Source organism: Tinamus guttatus, unplaced genomic scaffold, assembly GCF_059628265.1.
Source record: "Tinamus guttatus ecotype Peru unplaced genomic scaffold, ASM5962826v1 Tinamus_guttatus_pri_ptg000033l, whole genome shotgun sequence".
Lineage (NCBI taxonomy): Eukaryota > Metazoa > Chordata > Aves > Tinamiformes > Tinamidae > Tinamus > Tinamus guttatus.
Genome location: NW_028288567.1, coordinates 480,958 through 501,255, shown reverse-complemented (window position 1 = coordinate 501,255; position 20,298 = coordinate 480,958). Strand labels below are relative to the sequence as shown.

Below are 20,298 nucleotides of genomic sequence, written 5' to 3'. Positions count from 1 at the left end.
TAAAAAGGGGTTAATATCAGAGAATATTGACAAAATTTAGCTGAGGCTTTGCAGTAATTTCTGTACCATCAGACATAGCACCCTATACAGAACTACAGAAATCAGTGAGGCTTCAGGAATTTGTCTATATAAAACTTCTAGGTTTTGTTAGACTTTATTTTACTGAAAGTTTTTTAACTGACAGTATTTCCTTTTTGTGGAAATTACTGTTTTAGCTCAGATTTGGCTTCTGATTATATACTAGAAAGAATTCAGGCTGTCTTAAGATAAAAGGTATTTTCTGAAGATGCAAACAGTATGAGGTATTTCCAGGTAGGATGTAACACAAACTGAAAGAGTATGTAAGCTTGCTAGAATTATTGAAGACTAGAGAAAAGGAAGAGGAATCTGTAACAATATAATAAAAATGTTGTTTTTATTAGTCTTGTATTTGTACCAATATTGAGTAAAATGGACATAATTCCTCTATTTCAGGCAGAGGAAGCACAGAGAAAGCTGAGAAAACAGAACAGAGAAGATACAGGTACAACCTCTCTAAGGGAGGAGAGGAGAAGGGAACAACTGTGCCTATTGCCCTGACACTTTTAGACTGACTGTTCTTGGGCTAGCTAGAAATTGGTGAAAATGTAGTAATTTTCCCCCCGTTGTCTTCGTTCCAGATGGGAATTTAATATGTCCTGGAACCTGCTTTGAGTAGCTTATTCCTTCAGCTTTTATGTTAAGTGCAAGCAATGCTGAATGTTGCAGGATGCTTATTTGTAATGCAAATAGAGATGTTCAAATGTGAGAAACACGAATTTCCCTTTCAGCACTTCCTCCCCCTGCTCTGCCTCCCTTCTGCCCACTTTTTGCAAGCCTGGTTAATATCCTGCAGTCTGATGTCATGTTGTGCATTATGGGGACTATACTGCAGTGGGCAGTAGAGCACAATGGCTACGCCTGGTCGGAATCCATGCTGCAAAGGGTATGTTTCTGTGTTCTGTGATAGACTTATGCTGAAGAAGGCATGTGTATTGCAGCATTTTAATATCTATAGTTTTTTTAGTATTGTTATTTATTTTTCAGTTTCAAATTTTTGATTACTGTGTGTGTTGTTTATTTGGTGTATTAACATGTATAGAATGTATGTACGTTTGAGTAGTAAGTGGTGTTTTCTGATAGAAAATGATCAGATACAGGCTGGGGAGACCTCTCTGCTTCCAGTGCAATTTATTTTTAAAAGTTTATTGAAGACAGAAGTAAATTTCTAACAGTCGCAGAGAAGAAGGAAGAATTTTGCTCAGATCAAGTGAAATTTTAGCATGCTGTGACAGCAAACCCAAACAGAGTAGTCACGTGTTGAATTTGAAGAGAATAGAGCCCTTTTTGAGGAGATAGTTGTTTTCTTATTTTCAATGTAGACTATTTTAGAAAAAAAATCATAAAATACAGAAAAGATTTTTTTAACAGGAAAAGACTTTGTAACAGTGTTTCAGTATTGCAAAGGTAAACTGAACTGTTTGTTCCTCAGCGTTTATAATCTTTAGAAACAAGGAGAGCTACTCTAGGTTTTGTTATCTATGATGGTCCTTGTCCTCGGATGTTGTGCAAAAGGTGTTAGCTAAAGGCGAGCTGCCATCCAGGGGGCTGTTCATATCGTAGGGATTGATGTTTGGCCTCCAGAACCAAACTTTTGGAAAATGTTGAGAGAGATTTTTTCTGGAAGTGAAGTCCCAGCTGTGAATACTCATTGTATTTTAGCTAAATTTAAATCGACATGAAATCTATACAAAATACTTTTTTTTGTTGGTTTTTTTTTTTTTTTTTTTTGAAAAAAGGTATGTCGTTGTTATAAGTCATAGGAGGAAAAAAAAAGGAAAATGAACTCATATTTCAGTAGCATAAGAACGTTAAACTTTAAAATAAGTACTTGAGTAGCTTAAGGTATTTTGCATCTGAGCTAAAAGCTGCCCAGCCATTTGGGTGCCTCTGTATTGCTCTGCAAACTGAGGATTCGAGAAGGATCTGGCATTTGCTCAGAGCTTCGTGTTCGCTGGTGCTGTGGATTTTCTTGCATAAGCCACTGAGCTTGGGTGCCCCACGTACAGGTTGACAGGAGGCATCTGGGAGAGGTGGCCTCCATCTGCTGAGGCTGTTAGCCAGGTGAGAAGCTAGGAAAAACTGCCTGGCACTTCAAAAAAAAAAAAAAAAAAAAAAAAAAAAAAAAACCCTCCAAGAGGAAAATTCAGGGTTTTTTTTTGTTTTGTGTGTGTATATGGATACCTTAATTTTCTTGGGGTGTTTCATTCCAGTTTTGCTGGGGGGATTTTCTAGCGCTTAACTTCCTACGCTGGTAATTCCAGGGATTCAATAAGGCTTTTTATCTGGGGTGTCCTGGCAGATTTTTTTGTCATAATGAAGGTAGTTGATTCAGTATGAGAGTGAACCACTACATTTAAGTATTTCAGTTTTAAATTGCCACTCAGGCTATTTTGGGGCATGATAGGTAATCGTATTTTAAAAATAAAAAGTTGTAGCTTTTTACTGATCTAAATGTTAAGTCAATATTCTTTTTTATTTATTTAAAAAACCTTTTAGAGTGTTAAAATTGGTTTAATATTTTTTCGTGAATTAAATTTGTACATGGCTAAATATACACGATTGCATTTGCAAGCACAAACAAAATATCGTTGTGCTTCTGTCCAGAGTTGTAATAGTAGCTTGCCTTTACTAGGGATATTTGACAAATATGGGAAACTAATGAAACTTATCCCCAAGCACAGAGTTCATAGTGAGTGAGCAAGGACAGCAAGGGAAGACATATGAGCAGTGAAATGCTTTAGGCTGATGAAATTTCAAGAATTTTTGAACACATGTTGTCACAAATTTAGCTATGAAAGTACTTTATGTTCTTGTTATTTTAATTTTGCTGTAAAACTTCTCTGTATATTAATGAATTACTCAAGCTATATATATGTGTGTTTTAAGAAAATGACTAAAACTGATAATTTTTACTTAGGTTTTGCACTTGCTTGGAATGGCACTACAAGAAGAAAAACAACATCTAGAGAATCTCAGTGAGGAGAATGTCGTAACATTTACCTTCACTCAGAAAATATCAAGTATGCCTGTCTTTTTAAATGTATAGCAAACTTAAAACAACTGAAAATGCCAGTATATGTTATTTTCTTCTGAGACAGCATTTGCCAAAAACATGTTTACCAATCAAAAAAGAAATTACTGTTATAGCTTAGTGTGCAAAAGAGAATTCTCAAATTCTACAAAAAGAAAAACATTATGTATATGTACTTTGCATATATGTGTAGACTCTACTAGTAGCAGAGAGCCTTGTTTTAGGGGAGAAAGCAGAATGCCTTATTTTAGGGGAGAAAAGAAATCAAAGTGGAATAATTTCCAACAAATTCTTAGTGTCTTTTGTAAAGAAATATCTCAACAAAGATTGCTGCCATCATGAAATACATGGGGGAACATGACAGTTGCAAAAATCATAGCTGTATTCTTAAGTAGTTATTTAATCATGACTCTCGCATGCATTTTCTGATTAGTTCCTGTAGTTTTGGGAAAACATGAATGTTGATGAGACTTCCTTTGAAAATAGGTGGGAGATAAAATATTCCAAGTTGTAAATGGAGGCTGCCAAAGGGCTATGTGGTCTTGAAAAAAAGACTCATCAAGCAGGACTTTTAAAAGACCATTCCCTCTATTTTTTCAATATTGAGAGAGTACTTAAGTAAATATTTGAGGGGAATGAAAGACATACACTTGTCCATATTTGTTGAAGAGATTCTTCACCTGTTAAATTTATGCAAGCTTCTTTTTTCAGTTTTGATGAGTGACTGGATTGCCAGGTGTAACTGTCTTTTTGTTTGCTTTTTTCCTCAGGACCAGGAGAGGCACCCAACAATTCCCCTAGTATACTAGCTATGCTAGAAACACTGCAAAATGCACCTCATCTGGAAGTGCACAAGGACATGATCAGATGGATATTGAAGGTAAATCTGTTTTATCTAGTTTATGAACATCTTGGAAGGAAGATTTCTGAAACTTGACTCACTACACTGTGGTGTTGGTATTTCCCATGTTGGTTTGTTGTCCCTACTTGTTTTCTTGTCTGAAACCCACCATTATCCATTATCTGGTCAATATGATAGTAAGCACAATTTTTATATATTCATATGTGAAACTAATTAAGAAGGATTTTTCTGTTTTTGTTTCTTTTTACAGACTTTCAATGCTATTAAGAAGCTAAGAGAAAGCTCCTCTACAAGTCCTGTGGCAGAGACAGAAGGAAATATTATGGAGGAGGTAAAAAGTTCTAGTTGTTACTTTATCTGAAGCTGGTGTGGGGTGTGACCAGCAATGAATTTATGTTTCTAATTGCTGCATTAAGTCAAAGACGAGAAATTCTTGTAGCTTAGTCCAATAGTCTTTTTTGGAAGGAACTACTAGTGGTAGAGTCCCTCAGCTCCTCCACTTCTCCCTTCCTCCCTCCCTGCTTTGCTCTACTAGATGCAGCCTCCAAAACTCTGGCAAGTTTGCTTCTTACTATTATAGCACTTAAAGACTCTGCTCATCCCATCATTTCAGACTGTATGGGAAGCTCTGCAGACTCTATTTCTTTTATGTTGCAGGTCGTTCCGTATAAACTCTTGTTTTGTTTAGCTTGACATGATGTTCTAGATGTTACCCCAAGACCTCAGAGTGCATTAAGAATAGAACCAGTGTAGATGGAGGGAGAGCAGCCCTAGCAACCTGTTATTTTCTTTCCTTTTTCATATTATGCATGCCCCACAGAGAGAAGAAGCATGAAATGGGGAGGGAAAAGAATGAACTCTTGATTCTGTGGTTCTACGTGGGGTTTATCAGGAGCTAAAGCAAAGAGGACAAAAACTTGGTTGTTTGGGATCTTTGTCTCTTCGAGATTCCAATTGCTAAGTGTTTGTTACCTACTGCTGTGCATAACATTAAATTGTTTTAACGAGGCTTTAAATGATCAATGCCATTTCAGAGTTCCCGTGACAAAGACAAAGCTGAGAGAAAGCGGAAAGCCGAGATCGCCAGGTTGCGCAGGGAGAAGATCATGGCCCAGATGTCCGAGATGCAGCGGCACTTCATTAATGAAAATAAGGAGCTCTTTCAGCAGACACTGGAGGAACTAGACACTTCAGCTTCTGGCGTACGTGATAATAGGTAAAGGAAAATTAAAATGAGACTTTACTAGCTTTTACATCATGCTGTCTTATTGTTACTGTTTGAATCAAACAACTGTTTCTTATACTTGATAGAGGGCTATTCAAAAACTTGAAACTAAAACAGGATCTGTAAATGGAGATGCTGCCTTCTATTTACTGTCAAGATTGAAGGATAAATACTGATTTCTCCCTTCTCTCATCTTTGTAATGATCAGTGTAAACAGATGAATAACTTTTTCCTTTCAAGCTATCCAGTAAAATTCTTAATGTGGTAAGAAGAGAAAATGAAGAAAAGGCAATTTTTTTGTGAAGAGATAACATTGTCAAACATACTAAATACAAACTAATTGATGCATTCTTGTCATCTTTGCATGATAAATAAAATTGTTAGAATAAGTACAATTGTTAAAATATAACTTAAGAAATAAGGATATGAAGCATAGGGCACTACTGAAAGGGTTTTCCTAAAAAAAAAAAAAAATCATAACTATTTTGGTGGACACGGATATAGTTATATACTCAACGAAAATATTTTTGTCTGAGTATTTAGAGCCACCAAGATGATTAGGGGACTGGAGGATTTGTCATATGAGGAAAGACTAAGCGAGCTGGACCTGTTTAGTCTGGAGAAAAGAAGGCAGAGAGGAGACTTGATCAACATGTTCAAGTACCTGAGGGGTGATTGTAGGGAGGAGGGGGTCAAACTCTTCTCGGTGGTGGCCAGTGACAGGACGAGGGGTAACGGGTGTAAGTTGAAACACAGGAAGTTCCACCTCCATGTGAGGAAGAACTTATTTCTCGTGAGGGTGACAGAGCCCTGGAACAGGCTGCCCAGAGAGGCTGTGGAGTCTCCTTCTCTGGAGATCTTCCAAACCCACCTGGATGCCACCCTGTGCCACGTGCTGTGCGTGTCCCTGCTGGAGCAGGGGGGCTTGGACTAGATGATCTTGAGAGGTCCCTTCCAACCTCACCCATTCTGGGATTCTGTGATTTAACATAAACCTATAAATGTGTATGAAGGACACTTAAGGTATAGCTTGTTTGTTTTAATACTGTGCTAATTAGTCTTCTCTGAATATTCCAGCCCCGTAATGTCAGATGCAAAACTCACAGCTTTGGGACCAGAGCAAACCAGAGTGGCTGAACACAGGCAGGTTGTCATGTGTATATTGTGTCAAGAAGAACAAGAAGTTAAAGTGGACAGCAGGGCTATGGTCTTGGCAGCATTTATTCAAAGATCAACTGTGCTATCTAAAAACAGAAACAAAACTATTCCAGACCCAGGTAAGTGCTATTCACACTAAAACATAGAAAATATTGCATCAAGTCATTTTGCATTCTGATATTGAAGATAAATGTTATTAGTCGCATTCGTAATGGTGCTGAACAATAAAAACTGCAGGTAAATGTTGGTGACTACTGCTGGGACTTGGCACCTTGAAATATTTTATTTGAAGTTTAAATATAATTCACATGCTCAGTACAAAATGATATAGCTTTTATTTTTTTTTTACACAGCTTAACAGATAGAATCGTTATGCATTAAAAATATCATTTATTTTTCATCAAGTGAATAATACTTCTACAGAGCATTAAAGTTTTTAATAATGCATATAATGTAGTATTGTTTATCTGCAGTTAAGCTTTCTGATAAACAAATGCTTATGTCAGTGTTGGGTTTTGTTTTTTGTTAATACAGAAAAATATGACCCCTTATTCATGCACCCCGATCTGTCGTGTGGAACACACACAGGAAGCTGTGGACATATTATGCATGCCCATTGCTGGCAAAGGTAAAAAGCTGTATTGAGGTTTTCAGTTCAAATAGCGTGTCAGCCATCAGTGCCATCAGTGTACTGATAATTCTGCCATTAAAAGTAGCATTAATACCTAGTAAATTTTAAAAGGATTGTCATGAAGCAATGAAAGCTTTCTGGGTTAAAAGAAAACTAGAAGCGGGTTATAGTAGAGAGTTACATAATTTTCATTTACTAACGTCTCACTGAGATGAGAAAATCTGAGGCAATTCTCATTCCCTTCAGATTAATCATTAGTCATTAATATCTTTTTTTTTCTTAAAGGTATTTTGATGCTGTCCAAGCAAAAGAGCAACGAAGACAGCAAAGATTACGAGTACACACAAGTTACGATGTAGAAAATGGTGAATTTCTTTGCCCGCTTTGTGAATGTTTAAGCAACACTGTTATTCCTCTGCTTCCTCCACCAAGAGTTTTATTCAACAGGTCTGTTTGCCTTATAAACACTCAATAAAGATAAAGGTCTAGGATATCCTAATGTATATTTGTGGTTTCATCTATAAGAATAATCCTCAAAATGAAGCTCCACATCAGAGTTATTACCAGAGATCAAATGCCACATTACAAATATTTACTTAAGTCAGTGCAAATTCCGTTGCAATTACGTGTGTTACGAGGATGAAGTTTCTTCTTTTGAATGTTCAGATTTCATCATGGTAATTGCATACTAGCCAATAAACATTTTTGCAATATATATTTTATAGTGAAAATAAGTGAATTAACTTGTACGATAAGGGGGCAAATAAATTATAGTTCAAAAACTTTTAAAAATGAATTTTTTAAAAAAATTATCTTCAGTTTTACAAGCTTTTAGCTTCCGTTAATTAGGATAACAGTAAAAAATTGCGTGGGTTTTATTAGTACTATAAGAGGAGAATAAACAAATTCTGTCCCTCAGTAGAGCCATATAATTGGTGGTCTGAATGGCCCTTTAAACCAGGGGAATATTGTGTCTATCAAGGAATAAATGGGTTTTCACAAGAGAAGTTCCTGAAGCTGTAAGCCAGTCAATCTTGCAGCAGATTAGTAGTCACTTCACTTTCCTTACAGTATGTGATAGTTATAACTATATTTTTACCTTTTTTGGAGCAGGAAACTAGACTTAATGTCTCTGAAGGTGGCTTAGATGCCTCCTCTTGTACTTCTGCACCTTTCTTCTTCTACCCACAGTCATCTGCCTATAGTTTGACAAGAGGTGTTAAGCAGATAGAATTTTTATAATTCCTGTACTATAGTTTCTTTTTAAATAATGGGTGTATTCCATTTATGTTTTTGGACAGGTTAGACTTTTCAGGTCAACCAAACCTAGCTCATTGGATCAAAACAGTATGCCAACAAATAAAAGCACTATATTTACTTAGAGATGAAGACTGTGCAAGTAAGTCGAAAGAACTGTGTGTATCTGTCTGTGAAAATGTTAAAACGTTCCTGAAACAGACCCAGTATTATTTTTCTACTACAATGGAGTTCAGAGATGGTGACAAAAGTGGTGAGAACAACTTGGAGTTTCAGTTTCTAGTGTTCTGAGCCTACAACTTTTTATAATATGAAAACTACATATAGATGAATAATCAGTGTACATTACTTTTGTTTATATAGGTAACTCTGGTAGTTCAGAAAAAATGGATGAGCTGCAGTTACCTGAAGGATTTAGACCTGACTTCCAACCGAAGTATGTTTTTTGTATCTTAATACATCAGGAAAATTTATCATCAAATTATACATTAAAATGTTTCTTTGCTATTATAATATTTCAATAATTATGGCAAAAATATGAATTTTAATTTAACTAGAAAATCTGTTTCTGTTATTGCAAAAATATTGAAGACCAGTCCTTGAATATTAATTAACACAATATAATTCCAGGGGCAGATGTGGTTCATAAGTGTGCCAACAGGACCTTTTTTTATTTAAATAACTTCACTGTCATGATTAAGAATTTTACCCCTCTTACAACTGAGTTAAGGATTCACAGTTACAGCTCAGCACTAAAAGTATGTTAACAAAGACTGTGAAATGGAGAGTATATTAATACGTAATTTCAGATGTTCTGGAATGTTTCTGTTCGTGTCTTAAAGAAAAAGTGATACAATTTAATTGCATGGTATTGGCAGACGTTAGCCAACTGCACACACAACCTCAGGACACCTATTCCAGTTAATGACAGAATTTGCTTTCAGTCACATGCAGTTCTCTTAGTCTTAACCAGATCTGGGTGAGCCGGATGTTCTTAAAGCTAACAAAGGGAACCAGTTTCAACCCAGTAATGAATAATTGTGAGAGTATCTGGCACAGGAAAAGAAGTTCTTGAATAGTAGATTCGAAGTAAGATACTGAAATTCTCACTTAAATTATAAAATTGGGGCATCAGGAATGGGGCATATACTCATCTGCAGAAGTCTAGTCTGGCAGTGAGAGGAATAAGGCATTAGTAATATATATATTTTTTTTTCTTCAGAAATCCTTATTCTGAGAGCATTAAAGAAATGTTAACAACTTTTGGTACAGCAACATACAAAGTAGGCTTGAAAGTTCATCCTAATGAAGAAGATCCACGGGTACCTATAATGTGCTGGGGAAGCTGTGCTTATACAATACAGACAATAGGTAAAAATGCATTCATTTTCCCGCTTTATGTTTGTTTTCAGACTTTAGTTCAATTAACAGTACTGAAATGTCTTTTTCTTTTTTCAGAGCGGATTTTAGCTGATGAAGACAAACCATTATTTGGCCAATTACCTTGCCGACAGGTGAGGATCAGTGAACAGCAGGAACTGTATATCTTCAATGCAGTGTCTGAAGTCTTACAATTTATTTGGCAGTTCTCCTTGGATCCCATTACTTAGCCAGCTGGTATCTGTTTTTAATCAATCTATTTAAAAATAAAATGCATGTGTAGTTTAGTAAGGCCAGAGTTTCTCATGGTGACAATCAAAAGAAGACTAAGAGAAACTCAGATGTTTGCAAACACATGTGTGTTTTTGTCACATTGCAGACACTCTCTGCTCCCATAAACTTGCAACAAAGTGGCATGAACATAAGGGGGAAAAGACCTTTTCATGTTGAAGGCCATATTTAACTGTGGCAGTGTCTCTGTTTTGTTTTTGAAGGATGACTGCCTTACATCATTGACAAGATTTGCAGCAGCTCATTGGACAGTTTCATCTCTTTCCGCAGTACAGGGTCACTTTTGTACTCTCTTAGCATGTAAGTTTTCTATCTTATTCTGTTTTTTTCCGAAGATATGGACAGAGAAATGTAATTATGGAAAAACCGTTACAGTCCTGATAACCAAAAGATCACACAGATTTATGGAGGATATAGAGGCTTTAACTAAAACACAAAGTGCTGGTATTTTTACCTCTAGCTGCTATACATATTTCATTGCAGCATGGAAAAACAGCATTACTTTTAGTCTGCAATTCCAAGATAAATTTCAGGAAAAGCATGGGTGTTTTGCTGTGAAGGAAATCTATTGATTCTCACCAGCATTTGTATCCCTGCTTCTGTAGGACGAATACGTAGGGCAGAGGAAAGGGCAAGTAGTCTTTCAAAAAAACCCAAAATAATGCCTTAAACTTCAAAAGGGAGGAAATTGCTTAAAATAGTATTGGAAGAAAATAGGGTCTTTGTAGAGGTTTGTAACATGTCTGCAAACTTCTATGTCCCTCAAAGGTATGAGCTATGATAATACAAGACTGATGGTGTAACTGAAGCAGTGTTTTTAAACTTGGCTGCTTAATGTGTTTACCCACGTTGTAAAACTATTCTCATAGCTTCAAATTAAAAACTTCTATTGTAAATGAAATTTTCTTGCTTGAAGAGAGGTATTTGACTCTTCTTGGGCGTTTTAAGTATGCGCTAATATTTTCAAAATTTTTGCGTTTATATTTAGAATATGAATGCAACAGAGATGCATATTTAGAATATGAATGCAACAGAGATGCGTTCTCTGTCTTAATTGGAAGAGAAGCAAAATGGTAAAGAACTTGATAGCAATGGATTTTTGAGTCCATATACATGAAGCAAATTGAGGGAGTAATGACAATTGCAGAAGTTTCTTCTGAGCAGCTGCACAGAAAAAAAAAAAAAAAGAAAAAAAAAAGTTTCAGTTTAGCGACCCAAGACTGGAGCTTTTTTGTGGGTCAGAATTCAGAAAACAATACAATTTTCTGTTTCTTTTTTTCCTTCTGCAAACATAAGCAATAAAAGACAGATAGTAGTAGAGGAAAAAGGAGTGCTTGCTTTACTGTAAGGTATTTAGATTTTGCTTCATTTCGGTACAGTATGCTCAAGAAGGGCAAGGGTCTTCTCTGGTCATGTTGAACAACACTTGTATTCACGTATTTCTGGCTAAAAATTTCACATTTCTATATTAAGTGTTATAAGCATGTTAGTAAAAGATGTGTCTCATTTTGTAACTGAAATATATTAAAATCTTTTCATGTATAATTTTTTTTCCTCTCTCTATAAAATATTCAGCACTGGTGCCTAATGAAAAAAATGGAAATCTTCCATGCATACTTGACATTGATATGTTTCACTTGCTGGTAAGTTGTCCATGACATGTATTAATATTTTGATCCTATATGCAACATCCTAAATGTGTGTCAACCATCTAATAGCAAACGTTCTGTTTAACTCGGGATTAGAAATAACTAGCTGTGATTGGCAGTTATTTTCAGAATTACCCCTATTAAGTATCCTCCCCAAAAGGGCATAGCTGCAGCACTAAGAGAAGATCAGGAGATTCAAAAGGAAAAGGAATGCACTTGCTTCTTTGTTTTCTTCTGCAGGTAAACTTGGTGCTCTCTTTCCCTGCCATACATTGTCAGGATTTTTCAGGTGTTAGTCTTGGCACTGGAGATCTTCATTTGTTCCGTCTCGTCACTATGGCACACATAATACAGATTTTACTTACCTCATCAATAGGTAACTAACTTTCAATTTTATTCAAATGTCTACTCAAATCTTTACTCGGAAAACACTAAGGTGCTATTAGCGAATACATGCAGTTTACACTGGCAAAATGATATTGTTTGTTTTCCTTTTTTCATTCACCAGAAACTGTTGATAAATGGTATTCATGAAAGTTCACTCTGTCATTATTTTTTGCACTGGAGGCTTTTTGTGGCATAGCTAGTCAAAATCCTAGCTTTCTCGCTTGTGTAGAGGTACCTGAAAGCCAAAGCTTAGTCTGTGCTTTGCATGGTGAATAGATTGTAGTTAACGAAGAGAATCGATGCATCTTCTGGCAAGAGGAACTGGATAAACTGTAGTGTGTCAAAAAGACCCCAGCCCAGCAAACCAGTGCCTCACTGGAGCTGGCAGTTAGGTGTGCAGCAGAATAACTTATTCCTGGATGCTGTACCATAGCCTGAGCTTTCCAGTGAAATATGTCACTTAGTTTTGGCCTTTTTCAAAACTGGAAAAATTACATTCTTGGTGTACAAACTGTGGAAGTAATTTATTACTCCTTTACTCTTCAGAAGAGAATGGCATGGATCAAGAAAACACTAGCAGTGAAGAAGAAGTAGCTGTGCTTACGCTGTATAAATTTCTTTGCCAGTGTACAGGAAGGTAAAATGAAATGTTCAGATGATATTTGATAATATTTTTCCCTCCTGGACTCAACACCAACCACAAACAGAATTCTGTATACTAATGCTGTCAAAGCTTAGATTCTAACACTAACTTCTGCATCCTGTTCCCTACACACTGCTTCTAGATAGCCTTCCTAGCGACTGATCCTGTAACTTCTGAGTCCAGCACTATGCTCTGTAATGATATTTTTCAGTCAGTTTGCAAATGTGCATGAATCTGAAATTGGTCGTATCTCGAGTTCAGAGCACTTCTTACGATGTAAAATGCCCATGTAAAGTTTTTTTAAATTTGTTATCAGTTGTGTCATATGTTGTTAGAAATCTCTAATTCAGTTGTGTTCTTAGTCTTAGTGTTGATGTAAACACTACATAATGCTTGTTTCAGCTAAGTTGTTTATTATGAAATATACTTGGAGTTTGAACCTAGAGTGTTCAAACTGAAACCATTAAATAAAATCAGAGTTTTTCATTATCATTTTTTTAAGTGCCTTGAAAGAAATTTCCTCGGGCTGGCACCTGTGGAAGAATCTAAAAGCTGGAATCATGCCTTTCTTGAGATGTTCTGCTTTGTTTTTTCACTACTTAAATGGAGTCCCAGCACCCTCAGAAATGGAAGGTACTGTCTGCTTATTTGTACTAATGCTACTAACTCAGCTTTTCAAAAGACACAAGGATTAGTTGACAAAATTGCATGTAAACTCAGGAAGCTGAATTGAATAAATCTTGAATTGCTACCACTGCAGAATTGTATCTGCATTTAAAAGGCAAAAAAAAAAAGTTTTAAAAGACATGTACAGACCAAACACAGGTTTCCATCATCTAAGACGACTTAAAACAATAATTGACTTTGAGAAATACCAATTATATCAAATTTCCTGGTGATTACTGTTTTGAAATGAGACTTGCTTTTACTTGAATGAATTTCTTGGAAATCTTCAGATACCCAAATGCTACATTATACTATAAATAGTCTGTGTTAGTGGCTTGCTTTCTTTACTGTGTTCCACATATGCTTATGCAGGGCCTGAATATAAATCTGGAGATTTTGATCATAATTAAAATATCACATAAGCAGATTTGCATGCTTCAGGCTTCCCATTTTAAAACTAATCATGAAACTTGGCTGAGCTGACATGAAAGCAGTCCTTTTTTCCCATCGTTGTATGCTCAGTGGGGCTTTAGCGAGTCGTTTGTAGCAGAGGGAGGTGTTGCCTCACTGCTGCAATGCCTGAATCCCAGGGCCTTGGCTTGCCTGGCAGGTCTCCTCCCTGAGCGATGGTCCACACTCTGGCTGCAAGGCCAAGGTGTCCCAGGGGGTCTTGCTTTTCCTCTGCACTCCCCAGCCCCACTACTGACCCCAGGGCTGCCCTCTGCACCCATCTTAGGCTTTGGGGAGAGGGTGGCATGAAGGGATTCCTGTTGACCATGGGAGGAGGGTGAGGGGCACAGCTTTCCTCTTGGTTTTCCTCACTCTGTTATTCTGGAGCAAAAGAGTTTCCCTCAGAAGAGGCACTGGGACTCCTTGTCCTGGAAGGTGGGAGCTGAGGCCCAGGAGTCAAACCAGGGGGCAAGCATTATTGGCTGGATGGCAGAGCTCAGAGGGTGGTGATCAGCGGTGCAGAGTCTAGTTGGAGGCCTGTAGTTAGCGGTGTCCCCCAGGGGTCGGTCCTCAGTCCAGTCCTGTTCAATTTATTCATCAATGACCTGGATGAAGGCACAGAGTGCTCCCTCAGCAAGTTTGCTGATGATACCAAACTGGGAGGAGTAGCTGATACCCCAGAGGGCTGTGCTGCCATCCAGAGGGACCTGGACAGACTGGACAACTGGGCGGTGAAAAACCTCATGCAATTCAACAAGGCCAAGTGCAAGGTCCTGCACCTGGGGAGGAATAACCCCAGACACCAGTACAGGCTGGGGATTGACCTTCTGGAGAGCAGCTCTGCAGAGAAAGACCTGGGTGTCACGGTGGATGACAAGTTGACCATGAGGCAGCAGTGTGCCCTCGTGGCCAAGAAGGCCAATGGGATCCTGGGGTGCATTAAGAAGAGCGTCTCCAGCAGGTCGGGGGAGGTGATCCTGGCCCTCTACTCAGCCCTGGTGAGGCCACATCTGGAGTATTGTGTCCAGTTCTGGGCTCCACAGTACAAGAGGGATGTGGAGCTGCTGGAGAGAGTCCAGCTCAGGGCCACGAGGATGATCAGGGGCCTGGAACATCTGCCCTATGAGGAGAGGCTGAGGGAGCTGGGCCTGTTCAGCCTGGAGAAGAGAAGGCTGAGAGGGGACCTGATCAGTGTCTATAAGTACCTCAAGGAAGGGAGGCAGTGAGGAGGATGGTGCTGGCCTCTTTTCACTGGTGGCCACCGACAGAACTAGAGGAAATGGCCGGAAACACCTAAAGTTCCACAGGAACTTAAGGAAAAAATTTCTTAACAGTGAGGGTGACAGAGCCCTGGAACAGGCTGCCCAGAGAGGTTGTGGAGTCTCCTTCTCTGGAGATCTTCAAAACCCACTTGGACGCAGTCCTGTGCCACGTGCTCTAGGTGACCCTGCGTGTGCAGGGGGTTGGACTAGATGACCTCTAGAGGTCCCTTCCAACCTTAACGATTCTATGATTCTCTGATCATGGAGAGGGCAAGATGGCAGCTGCCTGAGCATGTAGCCCATGACAAAATTGGAGACCAAGGACATGAAGTAGCCATTTAATTTACATTAAAAGGAAAACATACTGAGTTGTAGAGGCCATTGAGCCCTCTGCTGTGCTGCTTTTCTCACCAGACTTGAAGATTGCTACGAGGGAAGGCTTGAAGGTGCTTGTTGCCACTGCCTGCAGTTGTACTGCAAATGTAGTCTGGGGCCTTGACCAGCACTCCCTCATGACATGTTTTGAATGGGGAGGGATACAGTTAAACAAAAGAAAATATATATATATATTAAAATGGATGGTTGTTCCACTTAGGCATGCAGTGCATTTACTGCATTTACTGTGGATTGGTGTTTAATAAATGGAAAAATATACTTTTTTGTGTAAGCATAATATAAAAAAGAATTACACGTTTCTTTCTTTATTTGCAGTCAGTGGAACAAACCAATTTGAACATTTATGTAGCTATCTCTCCTTGCCAAACAACCTCACTTGCCTTTTTCAAGAAAATAGTGACATTATGAACACCTTAATAGAAAGGTAAGCCAGCTTTTCATGTTTCGTTTAAATATAACTAATTCTGTGTTACGTAGTAATACAAGTATTTTCCCAGGAGTGCATATGTGGAAATGAATGATAAAATTTGACAAGTGTGGGGGCGGGGGAAAAAGGGATGTTTTGAAATAATGTCTTTTAAGTATTGAGTAGATGCACCTAAGATTTTTTTTTTACATATTTCTTTTGAGAAAGTATTATTTGTTGAAGCTAAAATTCCATTTTTCTTACAGTTGGTGTAGTAACAGTGAAGTAACAAGATACCTGGAAGGCAAGAGACATGCTATCAGGTAAACATGGAGATATCCTAAATAGGAAAGAGGTAGAAGCTTTAATGCTGCAGTTTTCAGTTACAAATACAGTTTTTTATTGGCAAATAATAAGTTAAACATGGTAATTTCATTATCAGGCATTGCTAAAAGCACGGATATGGCATGTTGTTTTGATGTTCTACCTATGTTTATTCTCCAAAATTTGTAACAAATGCAACATAATGTAAGACAAGATTGGTGTGCGCTAGATGAGCATGTACTCCTTTTGTAATATTTAGAAACATATTTGTCAGTGTTTTCCTGTAGATAGCAGAGAAGAGGAAAATTTTAAAAAGCTTCCCCTACCCCTCCCAGTGACTAGTACTTGAAGGGATCGATGGTACCTTATCAGTGACATTCTCTGCCTTGAAAATCTTCTGCTATTTGGCTTGTATGATTCAGAGAGCTAATAGGTATTTGCAAAAATTTCTTCACAGTTTGGTCTGTGAATTTACCCTGGTCGAAATATTCCCAGTATGCTCAGTAAAAAATACTAGGAAATAACAAAGATTAGTAAATAATCATTATAAATGTATTCTAATTCAAAGTATACGAATTTTTAGGGTCCATTGTACCACAGTAGCTTTATATTTATTTTGTTACAGCTGAGGAGTCCTATACTGGCATTGAAAAAAATTAAGAAAGATGTCAAAGCTTAAATTTAAAGTCTTAATTACTCACAGATGCTGTTTAGATGACACTTAGGAAGTCATGAATGAGTTTGAAATCAGTGTGTGTTATTTGTTGAACTTTGAGTGGTTAATTTGATTGTTTTCATTTTAGCTATGCAAGAGAATCCAACAAATTAATAGACCTTCCAGATGACTACAGCTGTCTCATTAATCAAGCATCTAATTTCTCGTAAGTTGTATGCAATTATAATGAAGACCCCTAAAGCCTTTTGTTGTTTCTGATGAACTGGAAAGTGCCCTAGCCTGAAACCCTCACAAAGACTGTTTATAGCCTCATGGAGTTAATGGCAATTATGGATTGTCATTTTTTCTAGCAAAAAAATCTGTGTGTTTCTGTGAAACAAAAATTGCAGCATATAAACTCTGTATAGTTTTTCAAAAATGCTTTTGCATCTGCCTACTGTTTAGAGAGTATGCGTACAGTGGATTTTCTGTTTTTGCTTAACAAAAGGTGTCCGAAATCAGGTGGTGATAAAAGCAGAGCCCCAACGTTGTGCCTTGTGTGTGGGACTATGCTGTGTTCTCAGAGCTACTGTTGTCAAACCGAATTAGAAGGAGAAGATGTTGGAGCCTGCACTGCACACACGTACACTTGCGGTTCCGGCGTGGGCATATTCCTGAGGTAAGGAGCTGAACATCTCTCCCGATGTTGCTAAGGTAGATAGTGTGGGCAGACATAAAATAGTTCATTCCAGAAGGGAATTGTGGGGGGGCCTTTTTGTGAAGGAAGTTACACTAGCAAATGATTTACTAGTGTAGCAGGATTTCTTAAAAACTAGAGTGTATTTGTCTTCCTTACGCTTCAGCGTATTCTGACCTTGTTTCTCTAAAGGGAAGATCATGGAAAATTCGAATCTCATATTAAGCAGGATATGTCTTCTATATGTGCTTTTTATTTCTACTGAAGTATTACAAAATAGTGAAGCTAAATTCCTTGTTTTTTTTTTCCTTTGAAAATGTGAGAATTTTAGTTGTTTTCCCTAGAAGATTTAATCCACAATTATCTCAAATGTGTCAGATCATAATGTTACGTTTTCTCATAATTTTCTCGTAGGTTGTGTTGTATGTATGCAAGAGGAGGTTAGATGTTGTATGCTTTCACCTTGGCAAAGAGCAGTGAAAAATGAAATTGTATTTTCTTGTGGTGGTTTTGTAGAGTAATTTACACAGATGGCAAATAATAGAGGACATGTGGAACTATCTTGATTTAACTAGCATTAGCAAGTAAGGTCTCTAATTCAAAAAATTACCCTTGAACTATATGTGCCTATTATACAAAATGAAGGTAGTTGAGAAATAGAACAGCAGCATCCATGAAAGCATGAGAAACTATTCCATTAAAATCAATGGCTCAAATGTTCTCTGTGTGTCTGTCTAGAGTACGAGAATGTCAGGTGCTATTTTTAGCTGGAAAAACCAAGGGCTGCTTTTATCCTCCTCCTTACCTTGATGACTATGGAGAGACAGACCAGGGTCTCAGGTAAATATTTAAAGTGTATATATGTATGTATATATGTATTTAGTAAAGGAAGTCTTAAGAGCTTATAAAATAAACCCTGTTACTTTAATTGATATTTTGATATTGCTGTTGTCTGATATCTTCAAAGATTTTAATGTTACCATGTGTATTAATGTTAAAAACATAACGGTAGATCTCTTTCTGGTTATAAGGAGTCGTCCTAAAATGTGGAACCTTAAATATTTCTTGTTTGTGAAGTTTCCTAGAAAATACTGCAGAAAACTGTGTTTATAAGGAGTGTTTATAAGGAGTGTGGTTTTTTTGTGTTGTTGTTTCTGTTAATTTAGTGAAGATACTGTGACATTATTGCAAGTGATTTGTTCTGTGTCTGAATTTGTCTGTTTCCTATGAGAGAACAATTAGAGGCATTAATATCTAAATACTTACGAACTTGAGTTTTGTCAAAAGCATGCAGTGTTAGTTTGGCATGGAAAGTTTGCTGAAAATCTATATTCACACTTAGGTGAACTGCGCATGAGATTCCCCAGGGCTGTGGGGAACCTTGAGTGGGGAAGGAAGGGAGACATCAGTGCCCAAAAATACCCTTATTAAAATGTTGTGTGTTGATTTGGCATGATAAGAGAACAGTGTTATAAGGGTTATCTGGGTGTGTAGTGTAGTGTCTGACTGTGTGTGCTAGTTGCTGTGTTTTATCATTCCTGATAAGTGTTATCTCCTTTTCAGACGTGGGAACCCCTTACATCTGTGCAAAGAACGATTTAAAAAGATTCAAAAACTCTGGCAGCAGCACAGTATCACAGAGGAGATTGGACATGCACAAGAAGCAAATCAAACACTAGTTGGCATCGATTGGCAGCATTTATAATAGTTAGCTGCTGAAGACTGGAACTTTATTAAGATTTTTTGTAACTCAGTAAGCTTTCCAAAGGAGGGATTAGAGGAAAAAAAAGCAAACAAAAAAAGGCTCTGAGAAAATAAAACAAATCTTGTCCTTTTATTTAATCTTTGTTTTACAATGTATTTCATAGGGACACCAATTAACAATAACCAAGTAAACTTCTTTCTATGTAAGCAAGTTTTATTAGTATCATATAATTTGCACTGTGCTTCCTTCACAGAAACCTCTTGGGTTATAAACCTAGGCAAATGAACTTGAGTTTCTGATACAAAAGAATGACTCTTTTTGGAAGTCTGACTGATTTTTCTTACAAACTACAAGAGAAAAGACTGCTGAAACAAAAATAGAGCACAACTATGGATTGTGTTTTGCCCTTTGCTAGTAATCTGAGCCGTTTTATTTATTATCCTGCATTTTAATACTTAAGCTGTGTGTACATGCGATGGAATGAAGTAAGGAAGTGAATAATGTAGCAAATGGATGTATCTGTCTGCAACAGTGGGTAATTCACTCTTACACTTGGTGTATCTGGAACGATTTTGCCATTTGTACTCTTGCAGCTTTCTTGCTTCCAGTTTTCTTCTTCTTACTAAAAGCCTAACACTAGCTTTATGAGTAAATGATTTTAATTTAAAGCTTTCTCCAGAGCACTGCACTCCTTAGAATTATGTAGTTTATAATTTCATTTTAGCCCCTTTCAATTATGTGATTGGTTATTGGATTACTAAGGGGTTGACATTGTGCTTTAGAAGGTATTTTAAGGTAATGACAATGCATAAAATGTCAGTTGAAAGCTAATTTTATTTTCATTTGTAGAAGCACAGAGGATATTTTCTTCGTTTTTGTTAGCATTCAAGTTTTAAGGTGCAAATCCCATCTCCTTTTTGTTGCAGACAAATTGGTTTCTTCTGGCTTTAAAGGGCCATGATCATACTACCCAAGTTTTGGATCTCTTCATTTTTTTCTGTTGTACCATTAAGTATATTTACTTTTTGGCTTGATTTAAAGCTCTGTAAAGATGTTTGCATATAGTATATTTTATAAATATATTCTATAACTGCGCAGATTTGCACTTGGTATGAGGGTGCCTGAAGGCAGTGAGTTTTCTA

At 37.3% G+C, this 20,298-nt stretch overlaps 1 protein-coding gene across 3 annotated transcripts in view; it reads left to right on the top strand.

The window, feature by feature from the left end:
* The window catches only part of UBR2 (ubiquitin protein ligase E3 component n-recognin 2), a 49,234-nt gene extending 28,936 nt beyond the window's left edge, over positions 1-20,298 (top strand). For all 3 annotated transcript variants that reach the window (XM_088531695.1, XM_088531703.1, XM_088531686.1), the window contains 24 exons: positions 475-523; positions 810-964; positions 2,999-3,101; positions 3,883-3,992; positions 4,225-4,305; positions 5,009-5,190; positions 6,277-6,476; positions 6,892-6,985; positions 7,274-7,435; positions 8,290-8,387; positions 8,609-8,681; positions 9,468-9,616; positions 9,704-9,759; positions 10,120-10,216; positions 11,492-11,559; positions 11,806-11,941; positions 12,499-12,589; positions 13,098-13,228; positions 15,685-15,793; positions 16,042-16,098; positions 16,903-16,980; positions 17,263-17,433; positions 18,190-18,291; positions 19,015-20,298. In XM_088531695.1, the coding sequence (XP_088387821.1) occupies positions 475-523; positions 810-964; positions 2,999-3,101; positions 3,883-3,992; positions 4,225-4,305; positions 5,009-5,190; positions 6,277-6,476; positions 6,892-6,985; positions 7,274-7,435; positions 8,290-8,387; positions 8,609-8,681; positions 9,468-9,616; positions 9,704-9,759; positions 10,120-10,216; positions 11,492-11,559; positions 11,806-11,941; positions 12,499-12,589; positions 13,098-13,228; positions 15,685-15,793; positions 16,042-16,098; positions 16,903-16,980; positions 17,263-17,433; positions 18,190-18,291; positions 19,015-19,156 (2,694 nt within the window). In that variant the 3' untranslated portion in view covers positions 19,157-20,298. The remainder of the gene's footprint in view (positions 1-474; positions 524-809; positions 965-2,998; positions 3,102-3,882; positions 3,993-4,224; positions 4,306-5,008; positions 5,191-6,276; positions 6,477-6,891; positions 6,986-7,273; positions 7,436-8,289; positions 8,388-8,608; positions 8,682-9,467; positions 9,617-9,703; positions 9,760-10,119; positions 10,217-11,491; positions 11,560-11,805; positions 11,942-12,498; positions 12,590-13,097; positions 13,229-15,684; positions 15,794-16,041; positions 16,099-16,902; positions 16,981-17,262; positions 17,434-18,189; positions 18,292-19,014) is intronic.